At 52.3% G+C, this 12,958-nt stretch overlaps 1 protein-coding gene across 1 annotated transcript; it reads left to right on the plus strand.

Annotated features, from left to right (window-relative positions):
- The first annotated feature begins 1,459 nt into the window (after positions 1–1,459).
- MYL4 (myosin light chain 4) lies at positions 1,460–11,716 on the plus strand. The gene is made up of 7 exons (XM_075559408.1): positions 1,460–1,567; positions 5,050–5,077; positions 7,508–7,657; positions 9,865–10,038; positions 10,439–10,516; positions 11,090–11,133; positions 11,575–11,716. Exons 1-6 carry the CDS (start codon positions 1,460–1,462, stop codon positions 11,116–11,118), a joined length of 567 nt encoding a protein of 188 aa, XP_075415523.1. The 3' UTR covers positions 11,119–11,133; positions 11,575–11,716.
- Positions 11,717–12,958: the final 1,242 nt, after the last annotated feature.

Consider the following 12,958-nt stretch of genomic DNA (forward strand, 5'->3'; position numbering starts at 1 on the left):
CCCAGGTGGCTGCTGCTGACAGTTTCTTGTGGATCCATCTTGTCTTTTTTGATGAACACCACACCAACAAAGAACACACCCCCAAATCCCCAAATTCATGGCCATTAGAGTCTGATCCCCCCTCAACCCCCAAAATAGGGTAATGATAGAACTATTCTCAGCTTGACCTGGGTCATCTTGGGTATAAAATGGGTGTAATACAAATACTTACCTTCTAGGATTGTGGGGGCAATTTAATGGGACCCTACAGAAATAGTACGTGGTACATAGAGACAGAGGCCAGGGGGCTCATGAGGAGTAAGGGGTAGCGGGAGAACCAGACTCCAAGTTGGCCTGGCCTTCTGTCTGACGCAAAGGAACCCCGGTGGTATAGTGTTCATGCGTTCAACTGCTAACCGGGTGGCCGGCAGTTAGAGGAAGAAGAGGCTGTCTACTCCCTGTCGGTATCTACGGTCTTGGAAACCCTCGGGGGCAGGTCTACCCTTGTCCTATAGGGTTGCTGTCAGTCAGAATCGACTCAGCGACAGTGAATTTGGTTTGGGGATTCTTTTGGTCAGGCCCACTGTGTCTCAGCCAGGTCCTACCGCTATTAAATGCCGCTGAGTCGACTCTGGACGGACACAGCCCCACGTGATAGAATGGAACCTTCCCGTGGAGGCTTTCTTGGCTGATCGCCAGGTCTTTCTTCCACAGAGCCTTTGGGTGAGTTCGAACTGCCAACCTTTTGACTACCAGCCATTATGCTCTACGATCAGAGATCCTTCAGGCCCCGTAGGCACACAGCAAGAGTGTGTGTGTGTAGGGGGGGCAGCTAGAGATTCAGGGGTGCCTACCCTGGAAAATGGCAGAGTTCACACTGGCGAGGGGTGGAAGGGGACCCCACCATGTGGGTTAGCCGGACCAGCTGTTGCTTCAGGGCCCCTGGCAGGAGAGTTGAGGTCAGAGGCGGGGGCCCAGAGCGCATCTCAGCTTAAAGGATCTCGGCTTAAAAGGAATGTGCAGTGGGCCGACTCTGCTCAGGAGGGGCTAAATAAAGCCTCACCCTCCCCTGGGCTTTGTGTGAGGGTTATCAACTGCTCAAGTCAGCTCATCTCTTTGGCTGGACTCGACATTTTTGAGGGGGTCTGTTTTCCTGGTCCCTGGGGGTGTCCACCGATTGGCAGGAAGGCCTGTCACAGAGGTAGAGGCTGTAGGGTGTGGGGAGGAGGTGGAGGAAGGGGGAGAGGGCTGGAAGCCCCGAGCCCGGTGACAATACACAGTTGTCAGCTGTCCCCTGCTGCTGTTTCTTCCTTTTATAGCCAGCAGCAGTTGCCCCAGCTCTCACCCACCCCTCTGCGGGGGCTCCTGCCCAGGATAAAAGTGCAGGGAGGAGGCCCAGGCTCCTGTCTTGTCTCCCAGGCGTCCCACCTCTTGCTTCTTCCTTAGGTCCCACCTTCGCTGAAGAGCCCAACCAGGCAACATGCCTCCCAAGAAGCCGGACCCTAAGAAGGAGGCGGCCAAGGCCCCAGCCCCTGCCCCTGCCCCAGAGCCACCCAAGGAACCTGCCTTTGACCCCAAGAGCATCAAGGTGAGTGAGCCCCTGGGAGGGAAGTAGGGATGGAATGAACGGAGGATCCTGTTTGCCCGGAAGAGCGAGATGGAGTGGACTAGGGTGAGGGCTATGGTGTCCATGCCCAGGTGGCAGTACTAAGGGGCAGTGAGGCTGGTCTGAACCCGGTGAGGGGGACCTCAGGACAGAGTTCATGAACAGTGGGCGCTTTGTTTTGGAAAGCTCTGCTCTGCCACCCCAAATTTGCTCAGAGGAGTTGGGCATGGCGGGCAGGTGCAACCAACCAGCCTACCTTTTTAAAGGCACTCGGTGGCCGCCACAGTGAAGAAACGAGGTCTTTACCTCAGCAGTCTTGTGATGGCTTTATGGAGGAAAAGGTCCTCAGACAGCTGTCAGTGGCGCCTAAAGCTCAGGGAGCACGCACCTAGGAAAGGTTTCACTCCCAAAGGCCCTTGTGTAGGGCAGGGCGCCCTGTAGATTCCGTGTGAGGAGACTGGCTCCCTCTTCTCCGCTTTTCCTTCCCAGGTGGGCCCCCTCCTTCTGTGGCCTTCACCTGGGCTCCCACCTGGAGTGTGCAGGGGACGGGGCCCTCCGCGGCTGAGCCCCATTCTCTAACCGGTGAAGGAGCGAGGCTCTGCCTCTCCTGTCTCGATCCCTGTCTGCCTTCACACGGAAACATTCCTCTGCCCGGAGCCGGTGCCCCCTGCCTGAGGACTGAGTCCCTGTTAGGCCTCTCAGCTATGTGCCCCAGCTGCTGAAGGAGGGAAACGAGGAGGGGCAGTTCTAGGAGGGGGGCGGTGGAGGCCTCTGGAGAATGAAGCCGTTTTAAGCCCTGGATCTAAAAGGAGAGGTCAAGTGGCCACGGGTGTGAAGGACTATTAATAACCGCCTGGGAGTGGTGGGCCCTTGGGAATGTCCGCCTCGGAGCAGGGCTGGGGGTGGTGGAGAATAAAGTCGGAGTCCAGGACCTGGGGGATGAAAACCCGAGGCCTCTCTGCACCCCCGCCAGGGACTAGGTAATTGATGTGACAGGGGGACAGGCGGTGGAGCCACTGTAATCCTTTACCAAGGACAGGAGTTAAGCTCAGCTGGACTGGCCACGAGATGGAGGCAGGTGCCCCATAGCTTGCTCAATCAATGGCTGGCTCATGGAGCGCTCCGGGGTGACAGGCACCTTGTAAGACCTTGAAGGTTCTCCCAGGTCCCCAATGGCTTCCTGGCAAGAAAGGAGTCATTGGGGACCTGGGAGTCCCAGGGCAGAGCCTGGCAAGAAAGGCTGACCCTCTCCCTCCTTCAGGCTCTTTCTAGGATTTGTTTCTTATTGGTTTTGAGGAAGCAACACTCATGACAGCTGACCTGGTCCCTAGAGGCCAGCCGACAGCCCCATGGTGGCACCTGGACTGTGCCCTGCCCTCAGCCTGTCACCCCCTCCACCCACCCCTTCCTCAACTTCTCATCTCTGTCACCATCCTCTTGGCCAGGTCTGGGTCTTCTGCTCCTGGGCAGGGAAGGTTGTCTTAAAAAGGGAAAAAGGAGACATCAAAGGGCACCTTTCCTGGAAGCCTTATTGCATTGACCCCATCCCTTTGTCTAGAAGATTCTTTGCTCAACGATAGGACAGAAGTGAACTGAAGCCCAATCTGTGTGGTGATGACCACGTAAGGAGGCTTCCAAAAGTTCCCTTGGAATTCTCTTTTCCCACAACTTTTGAAAGCCCCCTTCTATGTGCTGATTTTATGTTTTTTTTTATTTATACCAATTTTTCTTGAATGCTTACAATATTACAAAGTAAGGCAAAGTGCACCTTTCCCCTCAGAGTTTAATCCAAGCCTCCTCCTCCTCTTCCACTTTGTCCTCCTCCTTCTGTTATCAAAGCATTTTTTTCCTCTTTCCTTCAGCTCCCCTGCCTTCTTGCCCTTTCCTTAGGCAGGTCCACTCCTGGGCATGGCTAGTTTCCTTCCCGGCCTCTTTCTCCCTCCCTCCTGGCGCATGCCAGCTGCTCTCAGGTGTCCTCGCCCGTGGCAGACAGCCTGGGACATGGGTCAGGGGCTGGCTCGCTAGAGGACATGCAGAAGAAGAAGGACTAAGGAAGGTGGTGTGAGAAGATGCCCCCGACCCACAGTGGCGAGAGGTCGGGGGTGGGAGAGGGGATAAGGACAGCGAGGAACATCACTAAAATCCCGGCTCACACGGGTTCATCCCTCATTTATGTTCAGAGGCCCCATGAAGGCATTCACTCACTCACTCACCACTCACTCACTCACTGCCATCAAGTTGGTTCTGACTCCCAGAGACCCCATAGGACAGTAAATCTTTACCGGAGTAGAAAGACTCATACTACCCTCCTAACATACACACAATCGCACACACACACACACACACACACACACACACACACACTCACACACTCACACACACACACACTCACACAAACTCCCAGGAGCAGCTGATGGGTTCGAACGGCCGCTCTTGCAGTTCGTGGTTCAATGCCGTAACTCACTGTGCCACTGAGACGCCTTCACATGAACGCACGTGAGAGAGCACGTATGAAGTGCTGAGGGCCCATGCAAAACGACTTTGCTGCCCAAGCGTGCTTAAGAGGGACTTGTGCTGAAGGAGGGAGTAGAGTGGAGGGACGGGTGAGGCAAGACTTCATTGAAGAAGGGGAATTCAGAACTTAAGCCCACATACATTGGGATTAAATTCACTTCTGTTCTCTTTGGGTAGAAAATAGAGCTCTTGGATAAGGAAGGAGCCAGTCAGTCTGTTCTGACTCACGGCCACGTCGTGCACAGCAGAAGGGCCCGGCACCATCCTCCAATTGTTACCATCCTTATGACTCAGGGTCAGTCTATCTCCCTGAGCGCCTTCCTGGCAAGACTTCCTCTCAGCGGTTCTCAGCCTGTGGGTCATGACCCCTTAGGGGTTGAAGAACCCTTTCACAGGGGTCGCGTGATTCATAGCAGTAGCAAGATTACAGTAACGAAGTAGCAACGAAAATAGTGTTATGGTTGGGGGGGTGGGTCACCACACACGAGGACCTGTATGAAAGGGTCACAGTGTGAGGATGGTGGAGAACCAGTCATATGTATTTCGGACATGTTATCAGATGGGGAGTGGTGTAAAAAAGGCACGAGGAGGTTGGAGGGTTATGGAACTGGGTGAGACAGAGGGGTGGCAGAGAGCAGGCATTTACAGTGGACCAGGAGGATCGGTGCTGGGGAGTCAGGGTGGGCTCTAGTGTTATCAAAGTAAAGTTATTTCTCCTTTTCTCTCCCTGCTTCAACCAACAAGTGACAATCACTTAGCAAGTGCCGACCAGGTCGCTCAGAAGCTGTGTTATTTGATAGCCTGTCCAACTTGGCCCGTTTTCAGTTTGGTGTTTTACGTGTAGCGGGAATTCTCCTTCTGGACATGACCCCAATTGCAGTGGAAGGCATTTCTATGGGGGAAGCAGTCGCAGCCCCAGCCTCTCACCTCTGTGTTTTCATCTCCTACAGATAGACTTCTCTGCGGACCAGATCGAAGGTGAGCACTAGCCACCCCTCTGTTGTGTCTTTCTGGGGCCATAGCCATCTCAGTGACCGTCACAGCAGTGATCTCGAGCTCCCAGTGTGTGCCAGGCACAGTCCTAGTCTGAGACATGGAGGAAGTCCCCTCTTCTCCCTCCCCAGCATCTCCCTTAGGAAGCCGTAGGTGGTTTCATTTGGGTAGGAGTCACGTCTGCATCGGCTTACAAATGAGCAGAATACGAGCTATAGTGTAAGATTATTGTAAGGGACAATGAGCTGATCCCATACAAAGTTATCAGCTCAGAGTCTGGCTCCCTGTACATGCTAAAACCACAGGTCATCATCACTATTACCTCCCGCACCCATCTCACCCATCTATGAAGTATAATCATAACTATTTTTATGAGGAAACTTCCCTCTTGCTTTAAATCTGTCCTCACTCTTCTGAATAAACACAAGAAGATAGAAAAATCTGAGTTCATTTTCAACCAACAAAGTACATTTAATGAATATTAAATTTGTGTCAGATGGAGTGCTAATTACAAGTTAAAAGAAATGAAATCCTTGTAATGAGGCTAGCGGTAGGTGTTATTTCCTTTTCCTGGATCAGGAAATCGAGGCTCCATAAGGTAAGTGACAGCCCAGGTGTCACAGTCAAGTGGTAAGATCTGCAGAAGACTCAGTAAGATAACAATAACAGATACCCTGTTAGGGTTTTTATATACGTTATCATATTTGATTCACATGAGGACCCTATGGGATCGGTGTCATTTAGAGAGGAGAAGAGGTTAAGAGAAGTTAAATATTTGCTTCCTCAAGACCACACACAGGTAGATAGCGATGGAAATAGAATTTGAGCTCAGTTATTTAATAATTGGAAAGTCATAGAGTTTTATGTATCTAAAAGGCATACAAAGTCAGTTTTGGGGGAACCTGCTTTGACACAGAAAGATTTGTAAATAATTCATATCCAACCATTAAGAAAAAAAGTGTTTCTAAAGTGTTTGTAGAGGTTTTAAAACAGCTTTTCTCATAAGTAGCTCAAACATTCTTCTTTGATTGAGTTTGTTAACCTGCTTAGTAAAAACATTTCTTTGTGAATAGCACAAGGCAACTTCAATACTATTCCAGTCCAAATGCTCTCCAGTAGAGTTAGTGGAGGCCAATATCATGAGGAAACAAGGTCCTTTGAAAAGGCCCAGCAAGGTCTCCAATTTGCCCTTGCCCTTGAACACCTGCCCCAGGAGCTCCAGGACACCCAGCACCTATAGTTCTGAGCTGGCTCCAGAGTGGTTCTCCACCTTCTTAATGCCGTGACCCTTTCATACAGTTCCTCATGTGGTGGTGACCCCCACCCCACCAACCATAAAATTATTTTTGTTGCTGCTTCATCACTCATTTTGCTACTGTTATGATTTGGGCAACCCCTGTGAAAAGGTCATTCAACCCCCAAATGGGTCACGACCCACAGGTTGAGAACCACTATGGTTGTCTAGTTGCTCGGCCCACTGTAAAGTCTGCTCAACAACCTTCTCAGGTGGACATTGTCACCCCACTCACCGCTAATAAAGAAGGGTCCACTGAGGTCAGTAGTCAGCCAAGGCCACCTGCAGTCAATGGCAGAGCTGGATGGCTTGGCTCTGAGGCTGCCTCATCATTTTGCTTGGAAAAGGCAATACCGCCAACAACTGGCAATTCAAACAGGTCTTGTTACTTTGCAAAGTGCTTCCCCCTCCTGCCACCTCGTTGGACACTCGGGGACTCAGCGGAGGCAGAACTGCTATGTGTGAGGTTTTCGCAAGGAATAGCAACATCTCAGTTGGGCAGAACCAAGCTGAGAACCCAGGGCTCCTGGCTCCTGGTCCAGCGCTCTTGACTCAAAACAAAACATGACCAAAACACCCAAACTCACTGTCAGCGAGTTGATGGAGACTCATGCTGACCCTATCCCTATAGGACAGGGGAGGACTGTCCCCTGTGAGTTTCCAGGACTGCAATGCTTTACGCGAGTAGAAAGGCCCATTTTTCTCCTGTGGGGTAGCCTGTGGTTTCCAGCGGCTGATTTTTCGGTGAGCGTCCCATGTGTCACCCACTACCCCCATACTTCCTGACCTTTCCAGCAGTCAGGAATTTCATACGCTCCAGAGAGGGAGGGAGGGATGGACAGGGAGGGGTGGAGTCAGGGAAGACATTAAAATGCTCTAACAAAGGACTGCTCACATAAGGTCCCAGAGAGGCCCAGTGCTGAAAGCAGGCTTGGAGACCACGGTTGGGTCAGGCTCCTCTCGCCCTCAGAAGGTGGGCTAAGGGTGGGCTGCGCAGAGGGACTGGGATGGGTGCTTGAGGCGAATTACTGAAACGTTTTAACTAGCCTGTTGTCCAGCTATTCAGCCCCGTGGGAGGCTGATCAGTTCTTCTCCACTAGGTTGAAGTCTTCTCTCTGCAGAGTTCAAAGAGGCCTTCTCCCTGTTTGATCGGACCCCAACTGGAGAGATGAAGATAACTTACGGACAGTGCGGGGATGTGCTGCGGGCCCTGGGCCAGAACCCCACCAATGCTGAGGTGCTGCGTGTCTTGGGCAAGCCCAAGCCTGAAGGTCAGTGTGGACCAGAGTGGGTGAGCTCCTCCGGTGCTGGCCCATGGGCCCTGGGCTCTTAGTCCAGACCCGTCTCATATCTACTGCTCCCTCCTCTTCCTTAGCCCTCCGTGAGCGGGATAAGCCTGGCCTCTTGGCTTAATCTATCTCTTTGAGATAATTGATCTAGAAGCCTCTAGCCCTTACTTGACCCTGGAAGACAAGATCTTGGGTTTATTCTCCTTTCAGCCATGAAGCTGGGCGCTTCTGGAGGGCAAGAGCGTCACTTGATTGTTTCTGTGTCTGCCCCAGACTCCTCAGGAGGCCAGATATGACGGCAGGACAGGAAGGGTACAGGGGGTGGGCTGGGGGACTTACTAACTAACCACCCTCCTGCACTTCACAGCCCAGGAGCTCTTGGTGGAAGGGTCCCAGCCCCGAGGTGCTGTGGAATCATTGGTGTTGGAGGACAAATCATTCATTTCTAACACGGTTACAGCCCCCAAAACAATGTGCACATGACCATTTGCTATCAGTTGGAGCAGCCCCAAGCTCTGGTCTCTCTAAGGAGGCTTTTTTCACTCAGTTGCACCCCAATAGGTTTGGGTGAGTGAATACAGAACCGAGCGCCTTGATAGCTGACTCCCTAGGAACTGTGCAAGGAGAGCGCCCCAAATGCGAGCACCTCGCCTTGTGAAGATACACAACGAAACCACACAAACACACACACACACACACACACACACACACACACCAAACCAACCTGGAGTCATTGGCATCGAGCTAATCTTGACTCAAGCAGCCCTATAGGACAGGGTGGACCTGCCCCTGTGGGTTTCTGAGACTAACGTTTTATAAATGTGGAAAGCCCGGGCTGCTGGTTCCAAACTGTTGACCTTGTGGCAGGCAGCCCGATGTCTAACCCACGTGGCCACAGGGCCCCTGTGAAGAAGCCCAGTGGCAGGTGAAGGATGCGGGACTGGAAAGAGGTCTGGAAGCTCACCCCCGTCAGCAGGGCTCTGAGATAACTGGGCTGCTTCCGTTCAGGGGTGTGTCTGGGTTGTTTGGTTCCCCGAATGGCATGAATGGCGACCTGCTTGACCCCTTATTAGAAAGTTGGCAGTTCCAACTCACCCAGAGGGACCTCAGATGACAGACCCTGACAGTGTGCTTCCCAACACCTTCCAACCTCGGCCACCCTCTGCAGCAGGTGTACTGCGCTAGCATGTTGGGGTCGCCGTGAATTAGGGTGGGCTGGATGGCGGCCAACCACAGTGACAACGGCCTGGGATAGACAGGAAAGAAAGAGAAGAACAAACGGAAGGAAAAAGAGAGAGAGAGAACTATCTGAGACATTGAAAAGTGTCTACGCGACTAAATTAAGGCTTTCCACATACGCCATTGGGGGAAGAAATGTGCCTTCAACACGACAGTTCCACACTTGTAGAAATGATCGCCCGAGTGACTCCAGGCAAAGTGGGATGCCGATGTCCGTTTACCTCTATGTCTGTCACATATCAGAACTCTCTTGGGGTACCTCGAATTACCCCTGCTGCCACCCTTGGCTCTGCAGCCTAGCCGCCCCCCTGAGCTCAGGGTTCTCGAGGGAACCACATTTCCTTTGCCTTCATAGAGAATGGAGTTCTGGTGCCATAGTGGGTTATGCGTTGGCCTGTTAACCACAGGGTTAGCAGTTCAAAACCACCAGCTGCTCCACAGGAAATAGGAGGCTTTCTACTCCCACCGAGTGGCAGTCTCAGAAACCCACTGGGGCAGCTCTTCCCTGCCCTATAGGGTCATGACAAGTCGGGCACGACTCAATGGCCGTGAAAGAAATTGTTTCTCGGAGAAAGATGTATCCCAAGGCCAGCTGCCTGCCTTTCCCTGGAGGCCCTGCTCTTGGGGATCACTTGAGTGACTCAGCCAGCAGCAGCTACAGTCAAAGGCAGCGGTTCTCAACCTGTTGGTTGTGACCCCTTTGGGAGTCAAACTACCCTTTCACAGGGGTTGGCAGATTCATCACAGTAGCAAAATGACAGTGATGAAGTAGCAACGAAAATAATGTTGTGTTTGGGGGTCACCACACCACAAGGACCTGTATGAAAGGGTGGTAACATTAGGGCAGTTGAGAACCCCTGGTGTAAGGCCAGGGTGTTGCCTGCTTGCAGGGCTGGGCTCGACCCACTGAGCTGCTCGTATTGTTCTCTTTCCCTGCCCTCGGCCCGAAGAGATGAATGCCAAGATGCTGGACTTCGAGACATTCCTGCCCATCCTGCAGCACATCTCCCGCAACAAGGAGCAGGGCACCTACGAGGACTTCGTGGAGGGGCTGCGAGTTTTCGACAAGGAGAGCAACGGCACTGTCATGGGTGCTGAGCTCCGGCATGTGCTGGCTACCCTGGGTATGCCTGCTGGGCGTGGGCTGAAGCCCACGGGGGGAGCAACGAGGGTGGGGGATGGAAACACTGAGCTGGCCCTGAATTCTGAGGGTCAGTCTCTTCCTGTTTCCATCTCCCTGGAGGGCCTGCAAGGACAACCTTTCCCAGAAGGCTTTGCTGGTAGACAGAGGGGGTGGGGGACGGGGCATTGAGATTCCATCCTTTGTCACAGCTTTGTCACAGCTTCTGGAGTCCTGGTCTGCCCACCCTGTGATGGCTGTAAGGGAGAGGGAGAGGCCTCGGAGATCCTTGGCTCTACCTTCCAAAGCCCCAAGGAGAGGCTAGAACCCCCTTCCCAGCCCCAGGGCTTTGCCTGCTTTCCCTTTGCCATCTGTAACAAAGGGCTCCCTGCCCCTCAACCCAGGGGAGAAGATGACGGAGGCTGAAGTGGAGCAGCTGCTAGCCGGGCAAGAGGATGCCAATGGCTGTATCAATTACGAAGGTATCCTGTCAGGGATTGGCTCCCTGGGACCTGCAGGGCTGTGCGGCAGGCCCAGGCTGCACTGGGTGGGTCTGTAGTTGGTCCAGGAGCTGGAGGCTATGAGCATCAGATGCCCGTGAGGGATTCCTGGTGGGTGCTGGTCTCCGTCCTGAACTTGAGCACCATGATGGAATCCAAGGTCACGGACTTTTTGTGAGCACTCTGTGATATGCAAGCTATGGGGTCTTGTGAATGAGCCAGTCACGTTCTAGTAGCCTGTTTTCCCATCTAACGAGGTGGCATCCAGGGGTGATAGCACCGTCTTCAAGGCCATGGGGACTCATTGAGTGACGGTCATTCATTTTATCTGTGTCAGCGTCTGCACACAGAGTGGACGCAGAGCAGACTTTCCGTCTCTTTCCTCCCTCTACCTACTTCCCACAGGGGCAAAAGTCACCGTCTGGCGAAGAGCTGGCTGGAAGGGTTGAACTCAAGGGGTAGGAGGGGGCGAGGGATGTGTTAGGGGCCCAGAGGAAATTAGAGCATTGACAGGGGACTGAGTTTAGTAGCGAATTTTCATCTCCCCCTCCTCAGCCTTTGTCAAGCACATCATGTCTGGGTGAAGCCAGCACCTGAGGGTGAGTAGAGCCTTTCCCTCCTGGTCCCTTCTGGGAACACTACCATGAGGCCATGGGGTCTTCCGTTCCAAGTCTGACCCCACAAGGGGGTACTGCATGACAGCATCCCAGCACTTCATCACTTCCCCCTATCCTTAGCGCTGCTATCACCCACCTCCCTTCCTCCCTGCTTCCTGCCCTCTTTTCACCCTATTTTCCTCCTCACCACTCACCCTCTCCCATCTCTCCTGGGTTTCCTTAGAGTAAGACACTTAGATACTTCCTCAGGCCTGGAGTTTTCTGGACAGGCTCCGGGGGCAGTGAGAACACAGTGCAAGAGTGTTCCAGCCTGTGCTTGAGTGTCCCCTGGCCCTGCGCTGTCCTGCTGGGGAGATGGGGTTTGTGGTATGGGGCTGGGCAGAAAGGGGGGAAATACCCTTTTCTTCTCATACTATCTTGCAGGTGCCCAGCTCTTGACTTTCGCCATCACAGGGTGGGTGAGCAAGAGGCCTGGAGAAATTGAGCTGGAGCCGGAGATCTGGATCTGTCACTGCACCGCAGCCCTTCCTGTAAATAAACAGCTCAGGCAATGCTGGGTGGAGTTGCCTGGTTCTAACATGTCTTTGACTTATGTTTTTGTGGGGTTTTTTTTGGTGTGTGTGTATGTGTGGTAATCTCGCCTGATACCTCATGCATATTCCTCAGAGAAATGAGTACATCCCTCTCGACTTACTGACATGGTTAGGTGCCAAAGACCAGGTCGTTATCAGATAATAGGTGTTACGTAAAAATGGAGGATGACCACATCAGATCACAGCATGGAGGTGGACTGCACCATTGTGTAAGTGCCAGATCATATCGGTACATAACTGCCAAGTTGGCATAGAACCGTGACCCACCACAGCTAGCGCTACTCCTGCCTCAAACCTTTTTTCTTTAAATCATTTTATTGGGGGCTCTTACAGCTCTTATAACATTTCATACATCAATGGTATCAAGCATATTTGTACATATGTTGCCACCATCATTTCCAAAACATTTTCTACTTGAGCCCTTGGTATAAGCTCCTCTTTTTTCCCCTTTCCTCTCTCACCCTCTTTCCCTCGTGTATCCTTGATCAATTATATATTGTTATTTCATAGTTTACACTGTCTATGGTCTCCCTTCACCCACATTTCTGTTATTCATCCCCTTCGGTGGACCTATATATCCAGTCTTGTGATGGGTTCCCTCTTTCTCACCCTTCTCCCTCTCTGACCATGCCCCTACCCTCAGGATATGGCTGCTCCCACTACTGTTCCTGAGGGGTTTAGCTGTCCTGAATTCCTTGTGTTCAGAGCTCTTATCTGTACCAATGTGTGTCCTCTGGTCTAGCCAGATTTGTAAGGTAGAACTGGATCATGGTAGTGGGGAGAGGAAGTATTCAGGAATCAGAGGAATGATATGTGATTCATCGGTCTTGCTTCAAACCTTTATGCCGCCTGCACATCGTTCATATGGGAAATAGCCAGACAGCCAGGGTTTAACTCTTGTTGCAAACTCAGAGTGGTACACAGTGCGCGCACCAACAAGCGAGGAGCACGTACAGTATCTGGAAGCTGACAAGGCGTGGACAAAAGCCCAGGCGTCTACTGTATCAAAAGGTAGGGTTGGACACAAGAGCAAAGCCCTCTGGAAGGATCTGGAGTTTGAATGGTTGTACTTCCTTCTAAAGCTCACTGTCCATCTCTTCTCCTCTCCAGGTGGCAGGCAGGGAAAGGATAGCCATGAGCCGACTTAGAGAATTTCCAATCGGCCCCTTAAAAATATGTATATATATGTGCGTGTGTGTATACACACACGCACA

This window comes from Tenrec ecaudatus, chromosome 10 (genome assembly GCF_050624435.1).
Source record: "Tenrec ecaudatus isolate mTenEca1 chromosome 10, mTenEca1.hap1, whole genome shotgun sequence".
In the NCBI taxonomy this organism is placed as follows: Eukaryota; Metazoa; Chordata; class Mammalia; order Afrosoricida; family Tenrecidae; genus Tenrec; species Tenrec ecaudatus.